The sequence below is a fragment of the Cyprinodon tularosa genome, unplaced genomic scaffold, assembly GCF_016077235.1.
Source record: "Cyprinodon tularosa strain WSP-4 unplaced genomic scaffold, ASM1607723v1 ctg291, whole genome shotgun sequence".
NCBI classification, from domain to species: Eukaryota; Metazoa; Chordata; class Actinopteri; order Cyprinodontiformes; family Cyprinodontidae; genus Cyprinodon; species Cyprinodon tularosa.
Window position 1 is genome coordinate 684,317 of NW_024038998.1, and position 11,856 is coordinate 696,172.

At 37.4% G+C, this 11,856-nt stretch overlaps 1 protein-coding gene across 1 annotated transcript; it reads left to right on the forward strand.

Moving 5' to 3' along the window:
- The first annotated feature begins 8,664 nt into the window (after positions 1–8,664).
- On the forward strand, positions 8,665–11,596 carry ino80c (INO80 complex subunit C). The gene is made up of 5 exons (XM_038291029.1): positions 8,665–8,977; positions 10,403–10,516; positions 10,606–10,717; positions 10,839–10,906; positions 10,989–11,596. The coding sequence occupies exons 1-5, from the start codon at positions 8,789–8,791 to the stop codon at positions 11,118–11,120; spliced, it is 615 nt and encodes a 204-aa protein (XP_038146957.1). The 5' UTR covers positions 8,665–8,788; the 3' UTR covers positions 11,121–11,596.
- Positions 11,597–11,856: the final 260 nt, after the last annotated feature.

Below are 11,856 nucleotides of genomic sequence, written 5' to 3' on the forward strand. Positions count from 1 at the left end.
CCACATTGAGGATATGCAAACTCACTGCAGAAAGATGCAAGGAACTAAAGTAAGGAGTTTTTTGCTGCAAGATAGCAGCGCTACAAACTGTGCCGTCCAGGATTAATCCATCCATTGTCTGTCACTGTTTATTCCAGCTGGGGTTGCGAGGGGTGCTGGTGCCTATCTCCAGCTGTCTACAGGCGAGAGGCGGGGCACACCCTAGACAGGTCGCCAGTCTATCGCAGGGAAACACAGAGACACACAGGACAAATCACCATTCACAAGCTCACTCACATACAAGGAGAATTTAGAGAAGCCAATTAACCTAACAGTCATATTTTTGGACTGTGGCAGGAAGCCGAAGTACCCAGAGAGAACCTACGCATGCTCAGGGAGCATCCAGGATTTATCGCAGCTGATTGTTTCTTTCATTTTGTGGAGACAAAATTTCTCTGGCTTAGAATCTGATAATATTATTGAGTATTTCTGTGCTGTCCACTTTTCAGCTCTTCTGCACCTCCTGTTTAAGTGGAGATCTAAATTATTCTAATCGTCTCTAATCAAGGCACAGTTAATACACCCTGCAGGATTTTTTAACACCATCAGATTGCCAAACATTGTTGCTATAGTATAACATTTCCTGTTACTATATTTCTATGTATTGGTGCTTTTTTTATGCATAACTGTGCCGTAGTGTCACCGGCATTGATTTTACTTTAAAATTCCACCAGAGTCTACCTTTTATCTTCTAGTGCCTCTTCCTGTTTCGGACCACGGCCAATAAAGTCCCTTTTATGACTTCACCTGCATAGTTTACCAGCTAAAATAAATTACGACCAAATGGAAAAAGTAGATGTACCTTCCAAAAACATTAAAACCTGTTGACCTCTCTACTCATATGCAGACTGTACATTATGCTGTAGAAAAATATATAGATATATTTTAATCTTCCTTGAAAATAACTCCTTAATCTAAACTCCCCTCTACCCTTTTTTTTTTTTCAAAATCCAGAAACTGGTCTGTTTTTCATTAAAACCAAAGAACACAGCAAATAGGTCAGGATAAAGTAATGAAATAGTTCAACCAAATATCCAAATTCTTGTTTGATCAGACAACTAATATTTTTGCCTCCTGAAAATCGTCCTTTTATGTAAGAGTGCTAAGAAGAAAACCATTGTTTAAAAAAGAAATATTAATAGTTCATGAAGGCAAGACAAGGCAAGGTTATTTATATAGTGTATTTCAGTGGCAACACAATTTAAAGTTCTGTACATAAGAAATGATTTAATAGGACATTGCAGTGGACGCGAAAAATATACTTTATTAGAAAATAATATTAAAAGAAAAATAAAATGATTGATAAAACATGAAAGGAAAGTTGGGCTGAAATCTTAAGCAACAAAATACTTAAGTAATCATAAATACACACATTTATAAGTACTTTAGTATTCAAAAATAGATATTTCTAATATCAGTACATTCATGTTTAATTTTCAGGGTAATTTTTAAGAACCTTGTAACTTTCAGAAACCACCTGACATACTGAAGTGTAGAACCACCCTCTACATATTCTACAGCACCTGGAAAGAACTTCAGCATAAAAAATGACACAAAAAAATAACTATTTTGATTGTTATTTCTAATTTAAAAACAAGCCAAAAAGAAAACAGGAGTGACTTGAATATCCTCACATTTTCATTATGGAATAGTAGTTTAAGGTTTAATCTGTTACCACAAAGAAATCGAAACTCTGATTTGAGAACTCATCCTACTGCAACAACTTGGCCATATGACAAAAAACTAATGCCTTAATGATATTTAAAAACTACAAATGATATCTTGTGGAATGTTATGCAAATCTCTAAAACAATGGTGTTCAAATTCAGTCCTGATGGCTGCTATCCTGCACGTTGAAATTAGCAGATTGCAAAGCTAAGCTTACTGTAGACAAAAGTAACAAGGAATTTGCAGCTTCCTCGAAATGGAGTAGAAAGTACAATATTTGACTTTGAAATGTAGAGGAGTGAAAGTTATAAGTACCCCCCCCTCAAGAAATTACTCAAGTAAAGCAAATATAAAGAAAAAAAATGTACTTAAGTACAGTAATCAAGTAAATTTACTTTGTTACTTTCCACCACTGCAGATGCAATTCTAAACAAATATATTTGACAAATATGAAGCAACATTGAAACTGGTCAGAGAAACACGTTGCTCTACATTCCTGTATAACACTCACAAGTTTAACTAAAAGCATTAACATTTGGGATTTAAATGTGAAACAAATCAAAAAGGTAAAAATGATATGAGTAGTTTGCTGAGGCAAACTTCTTCATCTGCTTAGTCCCATTTCTTTCTGGTTTTCTGCTAAAATCACCAGCTACTTTAATGCATTTTAAAATTCATTACTGTGCAAAGTATATATCTCAAGAAAATTCAAATGCTTTTTGGATCATGGGCTTGAGTAAAAAAAAAAAAACGGCAATAACTTTTAAAATTAACACATGATGCAACTAGTACATTTATTAAGGTTTCAACGTCATGAAGAGAAAAAAATAAACTGAAAAGATCACTGTAAAAAAGCAGTACATGCAGTATGCTGCTTTGAAATAGATTAATATCTAAGTGGTGTTAATCTGATGACAGTACTTAACGTTTGCAACAATTCTAATCACATGCCTTGTTAATGCATTAACATTTTCAGATTATTTATACATTCATCCTTGCTTCAACTTTTGACAACACAGAAGATGAATGCGAACAAATGTTTATTCTAATATATAAATATAAGTGAGGCCACCTCTTAAACACATTTTTTTATACTCTTTTTTTTTTTTTTTTTTTTTTTACAAACAACTATAAACAAATCTTTTAGCTTAGGCCACCCTGGCCACACAGGCCAGCAAACTACAGAGGCTATTCATTCTCATTTAAAAAATGGACACATATCTAGTACAGGTCAATGGTTTGCTAACACTGATCAATAACAGTTTTTTCAGGCTGAGCTTGCACCCAAGTTATCCAAATCCTCCCTGCCTGCTACTATAAAATGACCCTCCAAAGGTATTTTCGTTCCTTGGAAAAGTTCTTGTCGTGTCTTACAAAACTAAATTTCTACTAAACAGGTATTTCATCAAGATTTAGTTGGATAGGCCAAAACAAAGTGGCAAAACACGTGCAAGAGATAAAAAAGGATCAATGAGTTTTAAGATGTTTAACAAATAAAAACTGAATAGTTAAACTTATCATCGGTCAACCTGTTGTGGAGGAATATTGCATTGTACATAATTCTGAAAGCAATGACCCAATTGGGGCTTTGAGTTTTCACAGAACCATAACCAATAGTTTAGTTAAAGGCGCGTTAATATATTAAAATGATTTGGACACATGACCTTAATCTGGACAGACTTGTATCAACAGGAATTTTTTAAGCTTCACCTCATGAAGTTCAGTTTTTTTCTTTTTTCTCAATTCCTAACATAGACTTTGAAAAAGCTGAGCCTGCTAATTTTCAAACCTATGTAGCCATAAAATTAGCCATTAAAGATTAACCGATGTTCCAAATAAGCTTTAACAGAAACCCAAGATATGTTTTATTTATATAGGTGACAGCAGCAGTGTACCAGTGTTAAAAAATGAATGCAACATCATGAAAGTCCCTCCTCTGGATCAGCCTTCCCTCTTTGACAGCAGTCCGCTACTGGAATGACAAGAAAATTTGGGTAGCAGGAACGTGTTTGTGCATCAGCCGGATAAACTTTGATAATATTTTTAGCAGTATACTAGCTTCCCAGAGTTAATTAAGTCATTCTCCACTGCTCTGAAAGCTCTGTGTTGAATGTGGATGTCGTAGAGTCTGTTGTGAGCGCTGAGTGAACGCTGACAGGTTCCTCCCTTAGCGCCTGTGTAGACAGCTAGATTAGCTACAGGCGCTCAACCTCAAAGATGTCAGCATGAAACTACTCTGACAGTATGACAATGGAATAACCATGTAAGTCCCATGATGTCAGATTTAACTTTTTCACATCAGAGTATAACCAAGAGCAATGCCTGCAGACTCATGACTGGTACGCTACTACAATAGGACCATGACATGCAATGTAATTTTATTTCAACATTTTAATTATATATTATGGGGAGAGGGTTCTGATGAAGAAATATTTTGCTTTTATTGATTTTGTTACTGAACATCAGGCCCAAATTTATCTATAATACTTTGCTATGTACCAAAGACAAAGAGACCTGAATTTGTTCGCCTGAGGAAAAGACAGTGGATATGGTTGTGGACCCAAAGGCAGAAGGAGGCAGGGAAGATTGCTTGCAAATTTTAATGGAAAAGTAAGATGCAAAATTCTAAGTCTAGAACTGATGGACAAGGAAACTCAAGAACCAAAACACTAGCAGACACGAGGGAGGAATAAACCAAAACAATGACAAGGATCCAGCAATGAGTAACTGAACAGGAGGCGTATATAAGGGAAACAGAACAATGGGAGGAATGATTGGCTCATATGGAGCAGGTTTTTTTTTACAGAATTATCTAGAAAGAGCCAGTTGGAAAGGAAAGAACACTGGGGGCAGCAATACTAAAAATACAAAAATGATGTAAATCTAGAGAACAACACATAACAAAACAAAAAATATTTTCTAACCCAAAAAGTAAAAACTTAACAGAAACAAAAAGGTCCAAAAATTAAGATCATAACAGACAGACTTTCAAACTGGGGAAAGAAGTCATAATTTTCTGGTTGAGAACCATTGTAACAAACTTATTGGAGCCCATTCATTTACTCCCTGCATTACACTTGGCCGTGAATTACTATAGTGAAATCTGAAAGTCATTACTTGACAATAATGACAGAGCAGGATCATTTTGAGAAACAAAAATGAAAGCCTTTGGTTCCCAAACAAGACACAGCCTTCTCAATGCATTGAAAACAATTCAATTAACACCATAAACAGCATGGAGTGGAGTCAACCTACTCCAGGAATGGGTTTGATGTTCTGCTGGGAATGCGGACACAGCTTTCGGTCTGGGTATTCTACAAAAGCACTGTGTTGAATTTAAATCTCAAAAGCATCCTCAACACAGTGTCCACCACATAATAAATGCCTCAAGGGAGTCGGTTGTAACCACACTACAAGAACCAAAAACCGGTTTAAAAAACTGGTCTACTCTTCTTTAACCGGAACCCTCAGTGCTCCTCCTGATTCGGAGATTAAGTAGCTGATCTAAACATTCTTCCTAATTCTGTAACAGAGTGGTCCAGAACTATCTCCTGAAAGCAGGGATCCTGCATATATTAGTTTGCTCCTAAGTTAACCAAAGCTGAATGTAACAATAGTTTGATCTTAGGCATGCAAAGAATGTAATTCCATCATTTGAATTTGCTTTGATGGAAATGATTACATCTACATAAGCCTGCAGGGCATGAATTGCTACTCTGAGAACTGGAAACTCCTGTCCTGAGAAAACTTTGCTTCTTTCCCCCCAGACAGATACCATGACATGGTTAACATGTAAATAACCCTGGGTCACTGATTAATGCAGTCACAATCTAAAAGTTTTTTGATTAAGGTCATTGTGTAGATAAAATAGTTTTTCAGAACTAAACTCTTAACAGGAACGTTTTGACCTTGGTGTGATTATTGTTCCTATAATCTCAGCTTCATCCTAACACATGAGTGATTATCTCTCAATGTGCTCACACTAATCTTGCAAAGACAGAATATCTATTTACATGTTCTTTTTAACAATCTCTTTTTTCACCAAGGATGCATGACATACGAGGCTCCTTCGTGTGTCAGAGTGATATATTTGATTAGGAAATTTGCATTTCATACAACATTATTTCTGCAAAAGATTAACTAATGGTTCAGCTCACTTCCAAATACCAATGCTATAGTAAAAATAATTAATCACTAACTGCTTTTTAAAGTGATATAAAAAATAAATTTAATTAGCAAGCACAGGTACTTAAATAGGCATCTTCAAAGATATTCAATGTCTATTACAAAGGGACAGATGAGCATATAATCTGTAGAGATGGACAGTTTGCCATCTTAAGCTGTCTGATGCTAACGTTGTAAGATAAGACATAAATGAACATTTTATTTTTCATCAGTTCTCTTTCTAACAAATCTGCAACAAATTCTGTATTTCTAACCCTTTTTTAAGTGGACAAATTCACAGATTTATATTTTTCAGAAACCTAAAGCGAGGAAAATTTGGCTTTGGTTTAATGTGGTATTAAAAGAATCTAAAAGTTTTAAATCAGCAAATATTTTCATCGATTTAAACAGCTATATAAGAGTTTAACCAAAGTTCTGTAAGTAGGGTTGTTTTCCTTGTTTTATTTTGTAATTTGTTTCCTTAGAGACAGTTTTTTTGTGTGTCTACGATGTAGACTTAGTCTTTATTGTCATTTTGTACACTCACAGTGTATAAAAAAATTAATTTTGTTCAGTACAGCTCTCAAGACATTTCCATTTTAAAGTGCAGCAGTGATAAAACATAATAAAAATGGTGATCAAATATAAACATAATACTGGTATATGATTTAGTTTCCAACATTCAGCGCTTTTTTTTTAAACTAATTTTATTCAACATTCTAATGGGAGTGGGGAAGAAACTGTGCTGGAATCTGCTGGACCAGAATTGGATGCTTCAATGCCTCTTCCCAGAAGGCAGCAGGGAGAACAGTCCATGTTGGGAGTCTCAGGGATCATTTATAATGTTATGGGCTCGGCATATGCAGGGTTGAGATGAAATGTCTTTAATTGAGGGAAGAGGAGCCCCGATGATCTTCTCTGCAGTTCTCACTGCTCTCCTCATCTTCTTCCAGTCTGAGGCGCTGCAGCCTCCACACCACACAGAGAGACAGCTGGTCAGAACGCTCTCTATGGTGCTTCTGTTAAAGGTTGTGAGGATGTGCAGGGGCAGGTGGGCTCTCCTAATCCTCCACAGGAAATACCTGCGCTTCTGTGCCCTTTTGACCAGGGAGGTTGTGTTTACAGTCCAGGTGAGTTTGTCTGTGATGTGCCCCAGCTCTACAGCTGAGCTGTTGATGAGCAGTGGAGCGGGGTTAGGCCGGTTCTTCCTGAAGTCAACGATGATCTCCTTTGTCTTCTCCACATCAGGTTGTTGTCTCTGCACCAGTCCACCAGCTGCTCCACCTCCTCTCTGTAGTCCTGGTCATTGTCGTCTCTGATGAGGCCCACCACCTTGGTGTCGTCTGCGAACTTCCTGATTTGATTGGTGGTGAACCTGGGGACGCAGTCATATGTCCTCAGAGGGAACATCAGAAGGTTCAGGACGCAGCCCTGAGGGGAGCCTGTTTAGGATGATGACATCAGACGTATTCTCTCCGACCCGAGTGACTGAGGTCTGTCAATGAGGAAGTCTAGCTGTCAATTGCAGAGGGATTTATTGAAGCCCAGCTGTTCCAGTTTGCCTATCAGATGCTGGGATGATGCTGCATCCAGGGTCACTGGTTGGCCCAGGTGGTGATATTCTTTTTGATGCTGACGTCCTCACTGCATTTGTTGATGTAGTCTGACACAGTAATGGCATATTCCTTTATATTTAATATGTTGTCATACGTTGCTGCAGTCTTGAAGAAGTTCCAGTCAGAGCATTCAAAAAAGTCTTGGAGTATCTCCATGGCGTCCTCAGACCACACTCAGACCCCTTTAATTGTTGGTTTAGCCCTGAGCAGCTGTGGCTTATATGCAGGGATAAGCATGACTGAGAGGTGATCTGATGACCCGAGGTGGGGGCTGCTCTGAATGTATCTTTGATATTAGAGTAAACCAGGTCTAAAGTGTTATCACCCCCAGTTGCAAAGTCCAAAGTCTTCAAATTATCCTATTAAATGTAGCTCACCGCCATCAGTGTTTAGGTGTGTTTTAATGGTTGAATGAATGTAATATAAACTTGAATATAGACTTGAAAAAGGGTTGTATAAGAACAGGCAATAGAGAGAAGAGAAACTAAAACATTCTCATTAAATCTGTTTGCTTACTGTAAGGTATTCTGAAGTATCTGAAGCTTTATGATTTGATCAGGAAATAAAACACTTGTATAGTTTCACTTTATTATAGCATTTATTATACAAAGGTTACAATTTTTCTCTGGATGCTATACTCCCCAGAGACACATGGTGGCAGCAGTGGTACACGATCAAAGTTTTCACCTAAACTGAACTGAAAATCTAAATCAAAACGAAATAGTAAGGAGGCAAAATTTTCTTTCACGTTGAAAAATATATTGACTGACAGAGTCCTCAGTCACCTTCATTCTCCAAAGGGAATAACGTATTTAAAATGTGTGTATGTCTTGTGAGACATACTGGATATGTCTATTATTTTTTCCCTTAATATCAAACTTCAGATGCATTTACCTTTTCAGCAACAAAATAGTATTGGCTTGGAGTATTAGAAGACAAAAAATATTTTTAGTCTTATAAATAATAGATAATTTTTTTCTTCTTCGGAACAGGCTGCATATATTTTTTGTGAAATGAATATAATTAAATCTGTATATTTATTATCCTGAAATTGACTTAATCGTTTTGAAAAAAAAAATATCCAACAGCAATCATTTACAAACTTATTAAAGTATAAATGAAAAAATTATCTTACTACGCTGCTTTACTTTGAAAAGCGTTTACCCGGAAGTGATAGAATACCAAATCCGGTTCGAATAATGTTTACATTTCTGAAGGCAGTGAGCTCATGCTGAATTCCTACAGAGCACAAATGGTTCGTGGTTGTAGGTTTTGATTGTATCTCAACGCTTTCATTAAGAATGGCTTCTCAGATCCCTGTAACGGTGAGGCCGCAGGCGGCGGCCGCCAGCGCAGCCGCCCTGCGGGGGAAGAAGCGTCAAGGCAGTCCGGCGGTGTCCGGCGCTCAGCAGGCCGCAGGGAACAGCAACCTTAGCGGCAGCAAAAAGAAGAAACTTCCACTGACAGCCAGCCCAGCCACACAGACACAGGTATTACTCACATGGAGATAGATCAATCATTAATGATATTAATATGTATGATCTAGGGCTGAAACAATTAATCGGATTAATTGCGATTAATCAATTATTGATTAATAATTTTGCATCGATCAATCGTTAACTGGAGTATGGAGACTGTATGCTTAAAGCTGTCAGAAAAACCCACTTCGAGATTTAATTATATCAATTTATATATATATATATATATATATATATATATATATATATATATATATATATATATATATATATATATTTATGATAAAAAAAATGTTTTGCCTGTCAATATGCTCTATCCAGAACTCTTTAAGTTGAAAAGTTTTAGTTTGTTTAATTTTGTAAAATATTTTGTTTAAGGAATCTTAGGCTATTTGATTATTAATCAATTAATCAAAAAATGTATTTGCAAAATAATAGTTACTTGCAGCCCTAGTATGATCATCATAGTCAGCTGTGATATGAAGCTGTTTGACTCCCACACTTGAGAACCTGGACCAATAGACCTCTGGCTGAATGCTAAGCCCCTTTTATTTACTCTGCTGACACATGAGTGCTGGGCAACACACCTGAACTGTCCTACAGTGAAATTTGCAGACCTCACAGGTCCATATATTATATGAACCAGATTGAGATGGTGCTGGATTTACTCTAGGTGTCAATTTATCCAGTGCCCTCACCAAGGAAAGCTCAGCCTCTACCTTCTCAGGAAACTGCAAAGAGCTTTTCTCAGGAGCTCAGTCCAGATGAGTTTTTCCTTTTGTTGTCATGTAGTGGGGATAATTCTCTGCACCTGCATCACCTTTTTGCCAGGATGTGAGGGGATGGTTCTACAGAGGCTGGTTAATGCTACACAGTGGACTGCAGGGAGCATCTTTCATCCTTCCGAGACCTCTCAGGATGCAGGAAGGGTGCTCAGCATTATAAAGGAGACCACCCATCCTGCACGCAGACTGTTGCAGCCTCAGCCCTCAGTTGGATGGCTGAGGAGCATCCAGAGCAAAACCAGCAGACTAAAAAACAGTTTCTACCCAGCAGCTGTTAGACGGCTTAACTCGAACCACATTTAATGCAGCTTCATCTTTTTCTCTTTCTTTTTCTTAAATATTAAGGTTATTGAACTGGGACCTGAGTCCAAATTTTGTGTGACGATAAAAAATTATTACATTTAAGTTTCTAAGTCTTCATTTTTATTCTCTTCAATTTATAATTATTGAATTGCCTTTATGTCATTATAATGTTTCCTTTTCTGTTTTTAATGTAAAGGACCTTGAATGGTCTCAGATAATTAATTGAGATGGATCGATGCATGTTGCCTTTCGAAGGGTCGGGTACCATGTGACGACATCAGTACGGAGGAGACGGAAATGCAGAAAATTACGCATATTTTTAATTCTCGTCTCAATGTTGTGTCTTCAGATAACTGCAGTTGAAAGTGTGGCTGAGATAAAGATGGTGGGATCAGTGGACAGCACCCCAACCACCACGGAGTCTGCTGTAAAGCTCCCTCCTTTCAAAGATAACACATTTATGGTGAGAGCCTGCAGCCACCTGGGTTCAAATTTATCCTCTCATCGTGTTTCTTGATCAATTCCTCTTCATCTCTTCTGTTTTCTGTGCAGCACTCAGGGATAGGAGGAGCAGCAGCTGGTAAAAAGAATAGGACCTGGAAGAATCTGAAACAGATTCTGGCTTTGGAGCGGACTTTACCCTGGAAGCTCAGTGATCCCAACTGTAAGTCTGCGGTTCTGGTCAGATTCTACATTAATTCAACCAGTCGTACTAGATCAAGCAGGTGGATGACCTTAGGTATGTAGAGATCAAATCAGTGGTGTAATTTCTTCTATAATTTCAGACTACAACATTGATGTGCCTCCCTCTTTAAAACCAGCAAAGAAATACTCTGATATTTCTGGTCTACCAGTGAGTAATCAGACAGCATTACATTTTTTCAGGTATTTTTAAATCTTGTTGAATCTGTACACAATCTTATGCATTTCCTCAGGCAAACTACACAGATCCACAGACGAAGCTGCGCTTCACATCATCTGAGGAGTTTTCCTACATCCGTCTCCTCCCTACTGATGTCGTCACAGGATACCTTACCCTTCGAAAGGCAACATGCATCGTTCCATGACAGCTGAACGGAGCTCGAGACCTAAAGTGTCTTTGGACCAGTAATGGACTTGCATCTGTAGTTGCAGAGGAACAAGGAGTGAACATAGTACAGCAGGAGGGTGCTGCTGGAATTTTGCCCTGCAGTTTTGAGAAGATCAATCCGAGTCAAAATTATTTCACAAAATAGATGTTTTAAATGAAGACTGAACAAATACTCTGTTTAAATCGGTCTTTTAGGAGTAACGGGATGGTGAGAGGTTATTTCAGCAGAGATTTTCTATCAAACATTTTGTATTTATTAGTGTGACTTTGACTTTAAATGAAAGAACTTTTACTCTTTCTTAAACATGAGTAAAGGTTCTGTAGGCCATCTTCTGTAAAACAGTGCATATATTAAGACAGTGTAAACAGACCTGTTGGAACCACTGCTTTCCTTTGTTATTGGTTATGTTTGGTAACCATTGTATTTGTTTTATTAAAAACATTAAGTCCCAGGTTTTGGGGTATTTTTGTGCTTCTTTGTTTTGGAGCACACTTCTAAAATGGGTGAGAAACTAACCCTTCAGCCAAACAGATGCCTTTATCTGGTCATCCTGTTTCATACTTAAAGATTTAGTGGAGGATGCTCTTTTTCGCAGGAATCATAAAAATGATTGGTTCTCCTAATTGTCCATCATTCTGGTGATATGTTTACCTTATGCCGTCTTATGTGCTCGTCCCCATTTTAACTAGTGGTGAGTCTGACATAGTGGAAA

Coding starts and splice junctions, on each gene's coding strand:
- ino80c (XM_038291029.1), top strand. CDS start 8,789: ATGGCTTCTCAGATCCCTGTAACGGTGAGGCCGCAGGCGGCGGCCGCC. Junction 8,978..10,402: donor GCCCAGCCACACAGACACAG/GTATTACTCACA, acceptor TTGTGTCTTCAG/ATAACTGCAGTTGAAAGTGT. Junction 10,517..10,605: donor TCAAAGATAACACATTTATG/GTGAGAGCCTGC, acceptor TTTTCTGTGCAG/CACTCAGGGATAGGAGGAGC.